The 19,672-nt window shown below is 33.5% G+C and overlaps 1 protein-coding gene across 5 annotated transcripts in view; it reads left to right on the forward strand.

The window, feature by feature from the left end:
• LOC145983985 (uncharacterized) overlaps positions 1–19,672 on the forward strand; it is a 387,657-nt gene that overhangs the window by 347,451 nt on the left and 20,534 nt on the right. For all 5 annotated transcript variants that reach the window (XM_083117228.1, XM_083117229.1, XM_083117230.1 and 2 more), the window contains 5 exons: positions 2,144–2,248; positions 4,867–4,983; positions 11,905–12,079; positions 14,261–14,556; positions 17,327–17,569. In XM_083117228.1, the coding sequence (XP_082973354.1) occupies positions 2,144–2,248; positions 4,867–4,983; positions 11,905–12,079; positions 14,261–14,556; positions 17,327–17,569 (936 nt within the window). The remainder of the gene's footprint in view (positions 1–2,143; positions 2,249–4,866; positions 4,984–11,904; positions 12,080–14,260; positions 14,557–17,326; positions 17,570–19,672) is intronic.

Raw genomic sequence — 19,672 nt, forward strand, 5'->3', positions numbered from 1 at the left:
CTGGCTTTCTAGTTCTCCCTGCACACACAGTTGTCAGTATAGTATGTAGATTTTACCTGTATTTGATCTCATAAAGCACATGCTTGTATAGTGCCTAGTAACTGTTAAATTTTAAGGTATTATTCAAACCTGAGTGCTTTGTGCAGAAAAGAATACGCCAACTGAACTGAACACTACATATTTATTTCTGAAGTCTGAGAAACAAGAACAACAAAAAATAAGGCAATTCACAGACTATAACATGTATGAGAAATTTCTCTGTACATATTTGAGTATGAGAATTCTCAGAACCAAATATGTTAACAGTAATTATATATGTAGTCTAATATTGTTAAGTATGTGATCAATTGGAGGTGAATCCTCCCCAAAAGCTATTTCTGTCTACAGCCATGACTCCACTTCACATGGTGTTAATTAGGTATGCATTGGGCCAGTACACTGAATCTCAAAAGGAATATAGACCAGAGACTTTCATGCAGCTCTACAACTGCCCTTGCAATGCTGGTCAACACTGAAATTTTCTAGGTTCCAGCAAGGATTGAACTCAAAAGTGCTTGCACCAGAGAACTAACCATTAAGTGAGAGTTCACATAAGAACCCTCCCTAGGATAACCTAGAAATAACATATTGTAATTCTTAATGTTCCAACTTACATCCACACTTGTGTTTATATACACTATTGTGTATATGTAAAATAATCAGGACTGGAGTTTAGTCTGAACAAATATCCATGTCCCCTCTTGCATCCTCATGAGCTTTGGTGACAGTTCATTGCATGTTTTGTTGTTTCGTGTATTTGATCATAGTGAAATTTGGTCTTAATCAAATTTTTTTTCTATTAATAAAAATGCTCAAATTGATAAAACAATTTGCAGAATGGCTGTTGAGCTATGCCAAAAGGGCACAAAAATATATGAGCTCAATTATTGATCAATTGTACACATTTTTCTGTACAAAGGATGATTAAGTGTGAGGCAAAAAAGAAGATTAAAGGAGCTTTCAGACTGAAGCAACAGGCAACATAGATGTTTCACACCAGAGTGACTAGTGGCACAGACACCTTTAGTCTGGGGAAAAAAACAAACAAAAAAAAACATATAATGTGAGAGTGTGACTGCCAGACCAAGGCAAGATGATGCACATTATTGAGAAAAAAACCCAATCCAAGCAATATGCAAGCAACAACACATGCAAATTTTGTGTCACTTCTGTTCGAGAGGTTCCATTTTTTTCTGAAAGTTCGTTTCAAAAACCATGTGCTGTTTGTTGTCTGTTGCCTGTCACATGTCTCTTGTTGCTTCAGTCTGAAGGAAAAAATTAACATCCTTAATACCCTACCACCATAAGTTATTTGATGTACTATGTAGATTTACCATATCTTTGTTACCTCAGAACAATCCACAGAAGTCACTAAAAGTGAATGCAGTAGAAAGTTATGTTTAACCGTACTGACATGAGATCAGTTGAAGAAGATGGGTAAATGTCTTACACCACCTCCCCCTAACTTTTCTGAATCGGGGAGCACTTTTTCAAAGGTTGGTCTTTCTTCAACCATAGGAAATCTAGGCATGGTGTGAAAGTGGAAGGGTTATGCTGATATGCAGATAGTGGTCCAGTGGTTGTGTGCATTGGTTTCCAAAAATGCCAAAAACAACAAGATTCACATGTAAAAAACTTCAAAAATTGGGGAGATTTAGCCATGCCCCCCTAAAAAAAGCTGTCTTCCTTTTTACAGCACTAACACTCTTAGTTACACTGAAAGATCATAAGATTACAGTTTAGTCAAGGCTGTTGAATCTGTAAATTGTACCTGATAAATTGCATATAAGGGCTATATGAGCTGAAGAATGTTCAATCATAAAATACATATGAAGAGAACATATATTCAAGATCTTGAAATGTCTCATTCATGTGGATGGGATAAGTTAACCAGTTGAACTTACTTATATTATCCCTTCTTAAACCAAATATAGAATTTTATTAATCCTGATTTTTTACAGCATCTCTCTTTTTTACACACTCACATTAGTTATCAATATATGGAACAAAACCACATTGTGTTTTTAGAATGATATACATGCTTGTATTCAAGAAATAATTATCTCGCAAATGTAGTTTAATTGCGTATTTCTTTTTTATACAGGTAACTTATGCTTTTTGTAAAGAATTCATCAATCTGTTACTGCAGCATGTTGGGCCTTCAGGAGAAGTTGCAACAACAGAAATTTTAGTAAAATTGTTTCAAAAGGTATGCTCTTGTTGTGCATGTACATTTCAAATACAATGGAACCTTTCAATTATACATTCTCCAGAAGTCTGCAACTAAATAACCTTAAATATGGTAAAAGCTAAAATCTGGGAAATAATTTTAATATTTCATCGGTGCAGAAAAGTTAAATGCATAATGTGGCAAAATGTAAAATACAGAAATGTAAAATTGGGGTTTCACTGTATCGATAAAATATTACCATATCATTAAGTAAATTTTTAAAATATTACAATTTTAAAAGCTAGTAACTGTGCTATTATAGATTCCTTGAGCTGCCTTGGTGGCTGAGCAAAATGGGTGATCACCCAACAGCCTCAACACTGAAGGCTCCAGGTTTGAATCCTAGCCTAGGCATGGATAATCCTTCGTGTGTGACCCTTCAACAATTTACTATTCTAATCTTCATTCTTCCTCATCATCTTAATTAGCTTAAAGAGGCATGTATAATAAGAAAAATACAAAATTCTGATTTACTCTGTTTTTATTATTTTAAATACCATATAAAATAAAATACATTTTTTTCTTTCATTACAAAACAGGGAGAAACTACTTGTAAACACAGAGACCAAAAACAGAGAATTGTATTTGTATTTTTCTTATTTTGCATTGATTTTTTTGTGTGTTTAGGTGATCACAATGACAAGGATGATTAATAGTTAGGTTAAATTAATGAAGGGACATTCACAACACAAAGGAACACCCATAACCATGCCAGAATTTGAACCTCATACCATAAGTGGCAAGATTGGGGGTCCAGCATTCAACACACTTGGCCACCAAGGCAATGACCTCACATTCTTGGTCCAATGAATGATTTACTGATTGTTTGTGAAATTTATGTGTGCTTTCCTTAGATTTTTTTATATTGTGATTTTTGTTATTTAGCATCACTTTTCTGCCACTTTTAGCTAATCGCAATGATGAGGATGAGAGGTGATTTGATGAAGGATTCACAAAGATCATCCATGCCCAGGCCAGGGTTCAAACCCAGGATCCCTGGCACTATAGCTACTGTGATAACCACTCCATCATGGAGGTTGGCATGTGTTCCTTAGAAAGTACTAAGTTGTGTTACAATGCTTCAGTGTTGTAGCTTATTAAAAACCTTGATGTTTTACTTTAATTTTGTCTTATTTAAGAAGGAAAATACATCACACAAAATCTAGAAAAGGCTTGAGCAACTTGCATACACTTGTGGAGGGCAACGAGCATTCCATGCACATTGAATTCCTGCACCTACAAACTGCACCTGAAGGTCTTCTGCTTCACTCACTCACTCATCCTTCTCTTTCTGTTCCTCTTACAAAGCTACAGTAAATCTACTTGCTTTGAATTTTACCAGAGTCCTCTTTCACAAAATAAGCAACTTGCCCAAGCCTGTCATAGAACTTGATGTATTATGTAACCACCATGTAGTACAGTGAACTCAGTGCTGTAAAATGTAAAAGTGTTGACACTTGACATATTATGTAACAGGATTTGAACCTGGGACCACTGGCATCACAGCATGCTGTGCTAACAACTCCATCTGAGAGGTCAGCTTACATATGTTGTTGTTTCAATTTGCAACTTTCAAATAGTTCTCATGAATTTATTTCCACGTCGTCTGTGCAAAATGTATAGCTATATACATTTTCCTTACTTTACGCCATTCTTCTACTTCTCTGGGTAATAACCATGAGGATGAAGAGGAATGATATGATAAAACTGAGGAAGGAACAAATGCAAATGAATATCCATGTCATGACTAAAACCCAAATCAATCATTGGCAAGAATACCAGGCAAATGGCAAGGTCACAAGGATGTCTTCTGAAGACTTTTACACCATTTTTCTTTCTTTTAATTATACTGTATTTTCTGCCACGCCTTTTCTGCTGTGCTGTTATCTATCACTGCAAGTATTACACTCTGTATCGGGAATATCTCGAGCGAGTGAACTAAAAAAAATCTCTGCACAACTATTGACTCGAGAGGGCTCGACCTATGAATTCGTGAGTGCAGCTGCCAGCTGTTTGCCACAGCATGCACTGCTTTGCTCCATCAACTTGCTTTCTCCTCTTTTTTACCATTATTCATGACCTTGATCCACAGAGTATAGTAATCATTGCAGACAGTATGTCAGTTGATTTCTGCCAACCTTGCATATCCTGGGCCATATAACCATTCAAAAGAAACCACAAAAGGGTGGGTGTGGGCAGTACTGATGACACAATCAGGATCATTTGGGACTGCCTTGGGTAAAACCAGTTAGCAAAGTAAGCAGCAGCTTTTCTGTATGGAAATTGGAATTTCTGGCTGTAAAGTTGTTTTGGAGTGAAGATAGTTGACTTTTCATGCTCCATGAAGGCAGCAAAAGCACTTAATTTATCCTTACATTGCATATTCACAATGCATGCCTCTGACATTTAATCACATAATCTATTTGAGATTGGATCAACAACTTAAAGTTTGATCCAAATCATCCATTTGAAAATAAAGTTTGGGTCATTGGAATTGCAAGATGAAACAATAAACATTATATGTAGATTTAAAATTAAGACAGAATTATAGCTACAGTATTTTTATTTTTATTGACTGTTGTATTTTTCTGTTTCAGAGTGCAAAGGCTGATTCCCTCTCCCAAGCTTACCATCGCTATGCTCTTAATTACATAAATGCTCTGAATTATTTGGAAACATTACGAAGACAAGTAGAATTTTGTGAATTTGAGAAGGTAGGATCCAATTTTGACATTTGAAGTTTTAAAACTATTTTGTGCCTTTTTAAATTTCAAGGTGCTTTAATGTATTTGGTATAAATTTACTTACATGTAACCATGGAGAATTTTCATTTCAAGAAAAAATAATATTCATAATACAAGTAAGTCTCTCCCTCATTTAAAAATGTATTTAATGGCTCAATTTTTTCTGGAGAAAAAAATAATTATCCAACCATTAACAAATACATAATTTCTTACATTGAATCATTATACTTGCTTTTTTATAATTTTGATTGATGTTTATGCATATTAAAGAGAACAATACAATATCATGCATTTACAATTAATTTATATTTTCAAGAGTAAATTAACAATGAATATTTCTATTATAACTTACAAAACTGCAAAAACTTGCATTCCTATTATTACACACTGATGAGTAAGTTAATTTGCATAGAAATTTCTAACATTTCTACCTATATCAGAAAGTGGACTAAAGTTACTACTCAATATTCTCGTGAGAATGCTGGTAATGGCACTGGCTTAAATTTCTATTACTCAACTTTAACATCTACCTCTTGTAGCTTCTCATCATAGGTGAAGAAAGTGGATCAACAAAGTGGGAGAAGGACACGGACAGGAATCATCTCAAAATCACTCTATCTTTCATCATGCAACTGTAACAATTGATTTATCATGGATATCTCTGTGTTCATGTTATATACTGTTAATTTTGTAACATTAATAATGTTGGATGATTTTTAACACATCCAGTGAAAGAATCTGTGTGTATTCTTAAGTTCATACATACATATATATTTTTTAGTAGTATTGAAAGTATATTGGTGAAAAAATTTTAAAATATTAGTGTTAATTTGTCACACACCACTAATGAGCCATTTGAATTTATTAAAATGAGAGTAATTTGACTATTGTTTGGTACGGTTTTGGCTTGCAAGAAATAATTGCTAAATGGCACTGTTAATTTATTCCACCTGTAGGTAAAAGTATTGCTTGGAAAAGGTAAATTGCAGAGTATTACCATGCAACTTACATAGAATAAGTAGAACTATGTACAGAAACTGAAATTCAATGTCCTCATAAAATCATTTTTTTTTTTACTTATCATAGAAATTACGAGAATAATTTCTTTACCATTTCATCAAGAGCAAAATAAAGCTGTCCAGGATTGTGGTAACTTTTCTGTCAATTCATATATTTTTTTGCAGTATGAAATAAATAATTTAGACTGGCTTGTTTATATAAAAGAAGACAAATAATATGTGACAACATGATTATGATGCCTATATATGCATGAAGATTTATAAGGGAATAATACCTTATTTAAAATAGTCAATATAACAAAGAACAAAACCTGCTGGAAGTTATTTTATAGAGCATGTGAAATGAAATGAACCTGATTTTTAATAATGTACATGAATTCCATTAGAAGCTTTCCACAGAACTCCCTTGAAAGATATTTATTTATTGTGGATTTATACTGAGTCAAAATTTGCAAAGTAAGACAATACTGATCACGGAAGGTTTTTGCATAAATTTCACTTACAGTTCGAAGATTGCAGTACAATGGTGGAGAAATGAGGAGGAGTCATCTAATTTTGAACAATGAGTAAGATAAATATTATTTATCATTACTGAAGCAAGCATGGAATATAGAAATTTAAAACCTAAGGAGCATCGATTTGAAGTTAAATGAGTATGGAAATACCATGAAGGGTACATTTACAACAGTAGAATTAGAAATATTGCAGGCACAATGACTAATTATTTTAGTATGCTCAAGTATATTTATTTCTGTACTTTACACTATGAATTCAGAAACTCTTCTCACACAATAATATGTGAAGGTTACTTTTTTGAGGTGTTCTTATCAGTTATTTTACAAGATTCTTTTTGGTGCATATATTTAAATGGGACCATTTGACCATTAAGTGTTCGACTTATTTTCATTGTCATAATTCAGGATGCCAATTTGATATGGATCTTATTTGAAATGAGCCAGTCACTGTTAAAAACACAATTTATTTTAATGTTGATAACACAAACAATAACTGAGGCCATGAAGTGAATAATTTATGTTAGTGAACATGCCTTTCTAAGTATATGATTAACAAAATTTGATGTATATAAATGAATATATACATTTCCAATTCAATGGACTTTTTCAACAAAGATTTTAAATAGTATTGTAATGTGGCATACCTGGATTCAATATGTGCATTAAAATTTAAAGTATTCAACAAATCCCTGCATTTTTAGCAGAAATGAAGGCAGAAGTATAAACAAGACATGAACTATATGGAACTTGATCAATGTTTGGATTATCTTATGGACGTCATGGGATTGGAGGATGTGACATCTGAAAAGATAGCAAAATTTCTTTGGAGAGACATATTTATAATTACATAAGTGAAAAAGTAGATTTAAAGTTACAAAGTTTTATTTCATGCCAGTATAACTTATTTGTGTTGAAAAATGGGGAGTTATTTCGGCATGTCTCTTAACCCATGGGTATGGTAATGATCACATTTCAATGGTACTTGAATCACATTACAACCTTGGGTCATTGTCTCCCTAAAAAGCAAAGTAAATGAAACCTGCTTACGAAGATAATAAAGAAGGAAAGTCGACACTGGTTAAAGTCACTGAATGGAAGAAACCTTGTTTATTCTTCATAGTCGACAACTGCAATTGTATAAAGCCAAAGGAAATTTATGTGAGTTACTTTTCAATAAGACAGTAGTGATACAGCGTATTCAAAAATTGCAATAGTAAAAGTATGACTATAAATAGTAATTTTCTTCTATGGAGGGACATGTAATGGCAGCAGTTGACGAGGATTTGTCTTACAGTCAAAAGATATTGGAGTGCTATGTAGATTGATTAGATCTTCAGTACAAAATATATTTAACATTATAACCAAAATGTGCATTGGTTTATCTTGGATCTAGCTCAGCTTCTTCGCAGAAAATGTAGGAAAGGAAGAAAGTAAAATCTGAAAAACTAAAATTGAAGATACAAACACAATGGTTTCTTGAACTTACACAATCTTGAAAGAGAATAGGTCTGAGGAAGTAAAGAAAAGATGACCAGATAAGTGCCAAATTTCTACAATGTGGATGTCAATGTTTCGTTTGAATGTCAACAAGAAATAAGCTGAACATCAAACTGTTACATAAAAGAACCAGGAGAAGTAATTTCCAGATATAACTGAACTATCATTCTTAAACCTTATGGGAGCCTGAAGATATTAAAATTGAAAGTAAAAAAATACAAACTGTGTTGTCATCTATAAGTACTTGCTTTTCTGTTGCTTACTTATACCATTCATACTAATAATACTTGATAAATTGCACAAGATTTCGAATTTTATCAAAAAGTTACACACACTGAATCCATAACGATATGGAAGTACTGTTGCAAGTTATTATAAACAAGATGCAAGTTGAAAATTAAATATGGATGGAAGTATCCTTTGAAATCACCACTATTCTTTTATTCAGTACAGAATATGGTGTCAAACAATATCATTTTAAAAATTACATTTTTGTCAAATGTGCTTAGGGATTGTGTACTTCTTTTTAGTACAAGTATACTAAAGAAAAATCTGCAATGCATGAAATGATTATTGGCTTATTAGTTAATAATTTAATTTGGTACTCTTATTTCTAGAAGCAAATAAGAAATGAAAAAGATACATCTATACACACATATCTGCGAAAGAAATGGAATTATAGCAGCAAAAAATGATGACAAGAAATCTACAATTTTCATTGCAGCCAGAGCCTTATGGAGAAATCCTGTATATTAGGACAACATAAGGGGAGAGAGAGAGAGAGGGAAATTTTTATGTATGTGTGAATCGATGTTTCTGAAAAGAAGATTAAAAAAATTAAGCTGAATTTTGAATTTGAAGGGAAGGAAATTTAGCAACCTCAAGATATATCTGGAAACATACAAAAAATCACTAATTATAAATGCTTAATTGTTATCATTACTAACTGCATATCATCTGTTGCTACAGGTAATGCCACATTACCCTACATCACGAGAGTATTGATATGTAACATTTGTCCTTTTCTCCTCTCCTACTTTCTGGAGTGGTACTTTGTCATTCTAAATCAAAGTGATCCATATCAACGGTTTTGTCCTGATTTTCTTTTCTCCACTTAAATCTTTTATGATCAAAGTATTTTGGAAAGTAATTATGTATTAGGTAATGCTTCAGTTTTTCGAAGCAAGTGAATGTGACTCGGTGAGAAAGTAACCTTCATGTGAATTGTGTTGAGGATTTTAACTCCATGGTTACAATTTTTTTCTGTTTTATTTTTTTAGCAAAGATTAATCAGAAAGCTGTTTTATACATCCCAAATGTTCATTATTTAAGAATAGTATCTTATATATCTATATAAAATTATGGAAACCAGTTGATATGGATTATTTGTCTTTTATTTCTCTCTCAATACACTGTCTGAACTTGATAAAAAGTTAAAAATCTTTGAAATTAAATTAGTAGTAGAATTAAAGAAACTGGATATTACATATCTACTCATTCATCATAATCATTTAATGAATTTTTGTGAAGAAAAGTCAACTCGTATCATTCTGATTTTTTTTATTTTACAAAAGCTGGTATTAGCCAAGATGACATTTAATTTAGTTTCAAAGTTTATATTTAAATGACATGCCTCCTTATGTGAACAAATTAACTTGAAAATTTGCAAGAGATTTTTCTCAGAGAATGGCGAAATACTAATACGAAATTTTAATCTCTTAGTGATAATAATTAACTTAGGTTTTCTAGGGGAAAGGTGATTTTCTTGTCAACTTCCAAAACTTTTAATTCTAAAACTTAACCTTAAAAGAACAATAATTTGGTAGTTACAAAAGAAGAAAGATCAACTAAACCATGCAGCAACATGTATGAACTGTAGAGTTTTGTTGTTGTTGTTGTTGTTGTTGTTGAAGCTAAGACTCTGCCTCTACAAAGAAAATCTGACATGCAGCAAGCACAATGAATGTGACAGCCTATCATTATTGAATAAAAGTCTAAAGCAACAAAGTAGTTGCTTGAGTATTTCTGTGGGATGATGTCCAAAACACAATTGTGTAATACCATGCACTAACAAACAATTTTCAACTCTACAGTTTATCTTGCCACTGAACATAATTAACTTTTTGATTTTACTGCACTTTCTTGTATCCAGCTCTCTATGTAGTTGGAATATGTCAGATTCCAATTTAATCTGTTCAGTGACTAAATGACCAAGTCCAACCATAGGCTATAATGCATATACAATATAATTAGTCAATCAAATCAAATATGATCACAAATTGAAATCTGCACTATTGCAGAGGGCCAATTGTCAAATTAGCAAGTATGTGGAAATACATTGTGAGAATGCATATGTAGGATGACATTAGACAGATTGCTGCATGGTGAAGTTGTATCAGAGCATAATATTATTGCACTTTTCAATTTATACTGATGATACTTAAGACAGTGTTTTGAGAGTGTTTTTCTGTTTCTGGTCAGGAAAGATGATACAATCTATTTTTATGCATGTTACTTCAATTTACATTGGAATATGTATATTTAGAAACTAGCTTACCCAGTGCACAGAATTTTGTACTTATATATCTCTTTCAATAATATGTCACCTTGTAATCAAGGGGTCTGGGGTTCGATACCCAGTGGAGGTACATAGTGGTTTGGATCCCACTTTAAACTGCAGGTCCAGTCCCAATTAGCCTACCTGTGCATAAAGTGGACTTAAAACAAAAACTCAAAACTCTTTCAACTGTTAAACATTTTTCTTCTCAATGAATTGTGACTCCCTATCACGGAGGGCAAAAGCTAAGATAGACACCTTGTTGAACTTACATCTGGAACCAAACCCTCCACATTTAGTTTCACATCTGTATTATGCTAAGTTTATACTTAGCATTCACTTCAGTTCTTTAAAGGAGTCTGAAAGATTTTCTGTTTATCATTGCTTATTTTTGTAGGGCATCTGACTGGCATGCGGGAGACCCTGGTTCGATTCCTGGGTTGGGTGATCTAAGGTTAGAATTTTTCCAGCCTTGTCCCTGCAGAAAGTGGCTCTGGTGCTCACCCAGCCTCAAATCAATGGGCACCTGGGTGCAACCTTGTGGGGGGTAAAGGTGGCCGGAGCATGGTGCTGATCACATCACTTCCAAAATGGCCAAGATTGAGAATATGTGGGGTTCTACCCACACGTCCTCTAAATGTGCCTTCAATGCACGGTGCTATATGCAGGGGAACTTTACCTTTACCTTACCTCTGTGTTTAACACAAAGTTTTCTTAATTTCAACATATTAGAGGACCACAACAGAATTTGTCATAATTCTAATCATTGATGATCCACTTGAACTCAGTCTGCATCTTTAGTCCATAGCATTAAAAAATATTCCAGTAAGGATGCACTTGGCCAATAGAGATCTCAGTTGCACCATACAAATATAACAATCATAAATCCTGTGGAAAGCATTTATGGTTCAATGCAGTAATGCATATAAATAAATAAATAAATAAATAAAAGGCCAAGTTCATTTTACACTATTGTCAAACTTTACAGACAGGACTGTCAAAAATATGTAGCAAATACATTCAATAATTATTAATTATACCATATATTCCTTAACTCTGTGCATTGGTTAAGTTTGTTTGACAATGTTTCTAAAGATTGTCTTTCCCACTTTGATATGTCTCAAGATATGCCACTTCCTTTCATTCTTAGAAAAGTACCACTCAAAACATGTATTATTCCTTCTCCTATGCATGGACCAACCAATTTCCAAAATAGTTCCTACTATATTTCTTCGTTACTCTTCTGTATGATTCAACGAAGTACAAATATTGCCTGCAAGCTACCAAAAGTATTATATTCCAGTGGTGTAACAGAGATCCCAGATGCAAGAAACTGCAATTAACAGATCTGCTTGTGGCACCAGTGCAGCACATTATGAAGGTTCCACTCATCCTAAAGGAAGTTGAAAGCAGAACTGAAGAGGCATCGGAGAGAGAACAAATCAGTTCAATTCTAGAAATGGAGGAAAACTCACTAAGTGAGTCGAGGATTTTTCTTCAATATATCAACCACTATTATAAATTATTTGGTTTCTGTTTTTTAGAAAGGAGTAAAAATATAAATACATGAAATGTCAAAAGGATGATTTAAGTAGAATTTGAATATTTCAATGTTTGATAATGCATTACATATCTGCTGAGCATATAATTTCCTTGATCAATTTCCATAAGGATACACAAATATGTTGTCATTTTAGGAGCAGTTTCAATTATTTGGTACAAAAATTGACAAATTATTGAATAAACAATAACTTGCATCTAAATGTGGTTTTGTGAAATCTTTCAAAGAGAAAGAAGTTTTACTTAGGCAGCCATTTTATGACAATCTAGAATTGAGAAGTGTGAGATTGAATGCCACCTCTCAGGTAAGGCTATTGATTTGAAATTAGGTGGAAATTAATAAATATTAGTGGAATTACATCCATTACTCACATAAAAAATATATCCAAAGCCTTTTAAATTTACTTTGAAAGAAGTAACATTTAATGGAGAACATTTTCATGCTTGAATAAATGAACAATTTAAACACATTGAATTGAATTGAATGAGCATGTATGGAAATAAATAATGCATGTATTTTATTTGTATTCAATACAACAAGTTACAATATAAAACACTGGAAACTGATTTTGTAATTATTTAATGGAATTAGGTGATCTACAAAATAATTAAAAATGTAATTAACATGGCTATTTCCAGAATGTGATACAAATAACTCAGTGAATTTAGTTTTGCCCAGTTATTATTATCTATAAGCATATTGCACAGCAATAACTTCCAATTGCACCTAATTATTGAATTGAAATGTGTCATTCTTATTATTCAGTAGTTTTGTCCAAGTTCATAAGTAATGGAGAGTTCATTGTATGAATGTACGCCTGACTTATGACATTTTTCCTTACTACAATTTTAAGAGATGGGCTTAGAAACCAATTATGAAATATACTAATAATAACACAAAAAGTTGTTCGTAGGTATTGAAATAAGTAAGACACTAAACTGTTCACTCAAGATCAAGAATTATACCTACATTTTATACTAGGTCTAGAAATGTTAATCTTAAAAATATATATTTTAGAACACAAGAAGAAAGAGGATGAAGTGAAAATAGAACTTACTTTTGTATTTCAAACATATATAATATAACAATGTAAATGAAATTGTTAGAAATAACGTTTTATGAGCATACCCTAGCTCACCATTAAGATGTGACAAAGTTTTGCATACCATAAGCCACTAGATTCACAATGGGAAATGAAACAATGTTATTTAGTTTCAAAATAACACAAAATTTCTGCATAATTTTCAGAAAGAAGCAACTTGTAGAAATATGGTGTGAGATATAAGAGCAGATATAAGAATGTGCATGGTATTTCACCAGTTCACACATGTTGATTCTAAAATGTTTGCTACTTTTATAGTTGAAAACTAATTTATCCAGTCAAGAGCAACATTTCTTGTATTAGAATCTGTACAACTTATTCATTGAAATAAGCATGACAACACAAAAATACCTATCAAAAGGCTATTAATTTTGAACAGTGGAAAGTGAATTTTATGTAGTGGTGGATCCAGAAACTACACTTGCAATGGATAAATGTTAAGTCAGGTAACCTCACCTGCCTGGAAACTATTTTAATAAACATTTGGAATGTTTTATGTTAAGAATTATTATACTACAAAGAGAAGTCAAGTTGTCTTCTGTGATCTACAGATGAACACATTGTTCTGCCAAAATAGGGACACTGAGTTTCTTTTTTGATGATAATAACAATGTATGCCATAGGATAATATTTCTATTTGCACCTCTAGATGGAGGTACAAAATGCAAATCTGTGCCTTAAGCAGGATTTGGACTTGAGACTTCTTGCATCACAGTCAATATGCTAATCAGTACCTCATAGAAGTCAGCTACAAGGAGGTTATAAAATGTATTTTTATGATCAGATTTTAATGAGTAGAGGAGAATATCCAAGTATTAAAAAAAGCACAGCAAATGTATTTGAACATAGTGCATATGTCAATATAAATAAATTTAATCAAAAGATTATAGCAAATATACAGTATTGGCATGTTAGAATAATTGGGCAGTATAGTACAAACTATATTATCATAGTGTGTTACTAATATTAATTTAATTTTTTTTGTGTGTATAATAGGAGAGCTGGATGATAAGATGAAATGGTTAAAAAACTTTGAGAGGCTTCTGGAAATACAAAGGAACATAGTGTGGCCCTCAGTTCTTGAAGTGGATCCAAAAGTTTGGATCCCAGAGTTCCTAAAGCCAGCCTTAGCTCGACAACCTTGCGAGAGACTGATAGTTAGCCCACGCCGACAAATAATGATGGAAGGTCCATTGCAGCTCTGGGACACTGGAAAACCACTTGAAATGTTTGTTGTTCTTTTTGATGATATGCTTCTTATAACAAGGAGGAAAAAGGGATTGCATAAAAAGGTAAGAACTGAAATTCAAAAGTGTGATAGTATATATATGAGGGTTTTCTAATAGGAGCTACCAGATGTTATGGGGATAGAAATACACTTACAATAAGAAAAATGTGAATGTCCTTAACATACAGTATGATCCATTACAATTAGATATGTGCATGAAAGACAGTTGTGAATCAAATTTCAATCGTGGCTCCTTTGGCATGATGTCACCTTTTGTCTAGATTTCTGATAGCATTTTCACATAATTGTGGCTCAATTTCATCAAGTTCATTTCACATGTAGTGTATTGTAGGCATACAGTTTGTAAGTAAAGTTTTGAAAGATGATAATGCCAGTGTACAATATTATTTAGAACCTAAGAGATGTAAAGGAAGTCAATTCATAGATTGTTGAAAAAATCTTAATAAGATATCTAAATAGGTAAATTTTTGTACACTGAGTAATTAGGATATTTTATTCAAACATTTATACTTTACATGTGCATGTATTTTACAAGGGGGTGTCCAAAAATAACTCCCACATGCTTTGTAGTCAGGGGTTGTATCATGGGAATCTCTGGAGCAAGGCTGCGAGTAGGCAGAGTCAAGCACTACATGCTCCTGCAAACAGCTGTTAATTGCAGTCACTTTTCTCCCTCCACACAATCCTGTACCCTATCACGCATTGAGTGAGCCCTCTTGAGTCACCACTTGCGCAGAGACTTGTTTTGGTTTGCTTGCTCCAGAGATTCCCGAGACAGAGTATAGCTCAGAGTTTCCCATACCAATCTGCGAAGTGACATCATTTTGTGTTGTGTGGTCCATCCTTGGTGTTTTGTGTGTGTTCCTACTCACAGCAACCAGTGACTATTGAGATGAATGACCACAATTATCAAAGAGTGCACTTGAAATTTTGTTTCTTATTGGAGAAAACTGAAGCTGAGAGCATCATCATGCTTTGGCAACTTTTTACTGTTTCTCAGAAAAGGCAAAGTGAAAAAAAGTCTAGTGAGGTAAGAGAACAACATAAGCTAAACCTCACTCATTCAATAAAGATGTTATTGTCATTATGGCCGAGGATTAAAATGATGGGCATGTTAGCATAAAAGTTATTTACCCCTATTATACAATGCGAGGACAAGCAATGTGCCAGCAAACTCAGGTAAGCCAAGAAAATTGGGAGCACTAGATATCCCTAAGTACAAGAAAATATCCATCAAGATTTTTGTGCTAAAGCTGAAGGTCTCATTAATGAAGGCCAAAGAATTTATTTAGCACCACAGAAATCATCACCAAAGTTATCAAATAACTGTGACTGTCATCAAGGAGGCAATAGTCATCCAGATCGATTGACAACTTTGATGTAGAAGACATTCCACCTGATTAACCTACCACTAGTGATTTCCTAAAGGTTCGTATAACCATGGCTTGCAATTATTAAATAAAACTCAAGTCACTACTTATGTGTGCTTTAACAGATTCATTCCAAAAACTGATGTTTTGGGCCTGTTGCCAGATCCTTTCTTGGAGTAGTTCAAAGAAATCACATTAAAAGGATAGAAACTGAATAGTGGTTAAAAGGATAATAGACAAGGATTAAAATACTGCATCATGGCAACCAGCTGTCTTGCTTAAAATATTTTTTATTTTTTTTATTACTGATACAGCTGATAGTTTTCCCAGAGCCAGGGCATGTGCAAGATACACAAAATGGGGTATGACACTAGTTGAGTCTAAATATCCTGGAAATCATGTAAAATAGGCACTTATCATGTGCCGACATTGGATGACACAAGTAGATTTTATGATTAAATGACTGACATTTTGATAATCTGATCATCTCACAGGCAAAATAAAACTAATATGTTTATATGGTGTAGTTGCAATGAAATAGTTATATATTCAGAAATATCCTGAATAAACTTAAATTGGTATTGGTATCATTAGGAGTCACTACAAGTATTGTTACAGGCCATAGGTGGATCTAGAATTATATTTAGGGAGGGATACAGAAGCATAAGGTCAGAATAAGCATATCATAGAATGTATCTTTTGAAATACGGTGTAGCATTTTCTACATATAAAATATAGACATACTATGCCATACCGCGAATCTTTTTTCTTTTTTTTTTGATGAAAAAAATTTCGCTAAGTTTGTTTTAGGCTCACTTTGCATCCAGTTAAACTAACCAGGACTGGGCCTACAGTTTAAAGTGAGATCCAATCCACTGTGATAAGCATGTTAACTGGAAATTGAATCTGGGACCTCTTCATTACAATGTGACTGTGTTAGCAGTTTCTTGTGAAGTAGTTTTGCAGTATTTGTTTCGACAATGATCTAAAGAAGAAAGTACTCTACTGAAGCTTAATTTACAAAAGTGTCATATACATCGAAAAGGTGTGTGTTTGAGGGAGGAGACACTCCTAGATACTTCAGCTTTATCTCCATTAGTGTCAGTTTCCTTATAACTTCTCTCCATACTTTAATTTTTGAGAACCTTCAGTGTATCACATTATTAACATGATCTTTATGTAATCAAGACATTCTAGATTCAGTTTCCAGTAGCACACATTTCAGTGTTCAGCAAATCTAGTTTCAATTAGCTTATTTGTGCTAAACTTCATTTCATTCTTTGTCTAACTAGAAAAGGACTGGTACTACTATCAGTTCGAAAGTGATGGTGCATTAGCCTTAGTTTTAAGTTATGAAGAGTCAAGGTCTGAGGCAAAATAAAATGTAATACATACAATGTTTGAAATTGCCATATATTCAAATTAGCCCTTTTATCTAAACAGAAATCATCGCTAACTGAGAACTGGCCAACTTCATGTAGTCGGGGATCAAGTACAGGAGAGTCGTCAATGAGATACATTGTCTACAAGCAACCTCTTTCCTTGGATCGATTCTTCCTTCATGATGTAAGCCCTCAGGAGTGTGCCACATGTCGACTTGATGCTGCCTTTATACTGATCAGTCTCAACAGGTTTCAGCAGATTGTGGCCGTCCACACGTTTCAAGCTCCTTCAGATCAAGTCAAGGTAAAATTTTTAATATTTAACTTGAAAATAGAGAACCAAAAAGAATATATATATAAAAAATGCTATTCACTGATTATTGTCAGAAGCTTATAGAAATCTATCTAATTTTATTTTGTTTTTTTCATTTTCAAATAATATAAGTACAACACATTTAATTTATTGTATTGTCAGGGCCAGGTCTTCATCTTCTGCCATAGTCTTGATGATGTTTGTTGGTTTCAAACATTGTGATTTTTGTTCAAAGGAAATAATGCTAAATATTTTTAATTCAACATTATTCTTGTGTAGTCTTGAATCAGCAAACAACTCTCAGAATGCAGTAGCAGGGCTGCTGAGGAGGGAAGGGGGAAACACAAAGCTGCAATTTGTCTGGTTGAGCAGCATGAAGAAATAAACATAAAGCAGACAACTTGTGGGTATTAATATTTAAGTGCTGTGTTTGTAATAATTTAGACAAATTTATTGTAAAATTTATAAATTTTCTTATTCACTGTGAGTGTCTGCAAGAGTTGCAAACTCTACTGTATAGTTCATTTACCTTACTCGTGCATGGAATAGGTGATGAAAGTTTTATCAAAAACGTTTGAATCTGTTACATTTCACATTGTACATTAGACAATGTCAGTAGATTTTGCTGTTTTTTGGGTAAGAAATAAAGGTATGTATTCATGAATACAGGTTGTTTAGTTCCAATGAATAAGGGCTTAGAGTATGCAACACTGTAGTGGGAAGATAAGGGGAAAAGTTGTGGCAATGGACTGGCATTGCTTACATCTTTTGTTCTATTATTTTCAAATATTGTGCTTTAATCTTGCACAAATATAAATGGCGATATACATGAGGCACCACTATTTGCAGTGAAAAAAGAGTGATGGGGTGTAAGGGGTGATCTTCCACGTAGTACACCCAAATGTCAACCTCACTTCCACGTTAGTGCACCCTGGACTTAAGACTAACGAGGCTCTGGCGACTGGCCCCTTGACCAGTATAATTTTGTTTGTATTGTCCTTTTTTTGTCCTTATGTGTGCTGAGTGCCGCTTTACAGCCTCAGCTTTTAACAGAAGTCAGAACGTTTTAATTTTTTTAGTTATGCAACGTTAGAGTTGTTATTTGTAGAGGAAAGGGGCTGGCCCCCGTATACTGTGACGGGAGCAAAATAGCCTAAGTGCTGACGCTCCCAAAATTTTAAATTCAAATTCAAATTCTAGTCAAAAAAGAGTGATTACATTCCTACAATAAAAAAAAAAAAACACTCGTATTCATCTCTGATTGAAGCTCAAGTAGATAATGGAAATTTCCGATCTAAACTAGTTATAAATCCACAATGTCGCACAAATAAATTAAATATCTTCTTGATATAGAGTTTCAGAAGTGATAGAACAATCCCTAAATACATTTACATATTTTGGCAGTTGAATCCTTAAATTTTTTTATGCTCAAAGTGGCAAATTCATAAGTGGCGATGCTTTACTTAAATTATCCTAGTTGAAGGGGATAATTATATATTCAATGCTTTTCTTTGTTTTATTTGTTTCCACATGCAAGGAAATCTTCTTCAGCTTGATTTTTGTATTATTTTTAAACAGATGTTCATCTGAAAGAATGAGATGATTTTTGGATCCAATTTTTTTGCAGGTTGAAATCAATAGGGCACAAATAATTTCACGGAATGCCATGGCTTTATATCACTTACAACTTTTGTGCTTCCTCGATGGTGTAGTGGTAAAATTGTTACCTTGTGATTAAGGGGTCCTGGGTTTGATACTCGGTGGAGGCACATAGTGGTTCGGAACCCACTCTAAGCTATAGGCCTAGTCTCAATTAGCCTTTCTGTGCATAAACGTTTTTTCATTTAGATCGTTCGGTGCCCAGGGCCGTCTCCCGCCGTCCTCTTGCTACGGCTCTGAACTTGATAAGACTAAGAAAAGCAGTCATTGCGAGCGAAGCGAGTATGAAAATTATGCGAAAAGTATTTCTATTTTCATAAAATTTGAAGTTCTGACCGGTAATTGCCTTCTGCAGGTACACTTGGCCGTCAATGCTTCCCCCCTTGCCCCCCCTAGAACTCATTTCCGACCAAGGTTGGGTTGGCAATTCCCCCC

Source organism: Lepisma saccharinum, chromosome 2, assembly GCF_977018435.1.
Source record: "Lepisma saccharinum chromosome 2, izLepSacc3.1, whole genome shotgun sequence".
NCBI lineage: Eukaryota > Metazoa > Arthropoda > Insecta > Zygentoma > Lepismatidae > Lepisma > Lepisma saccharinum.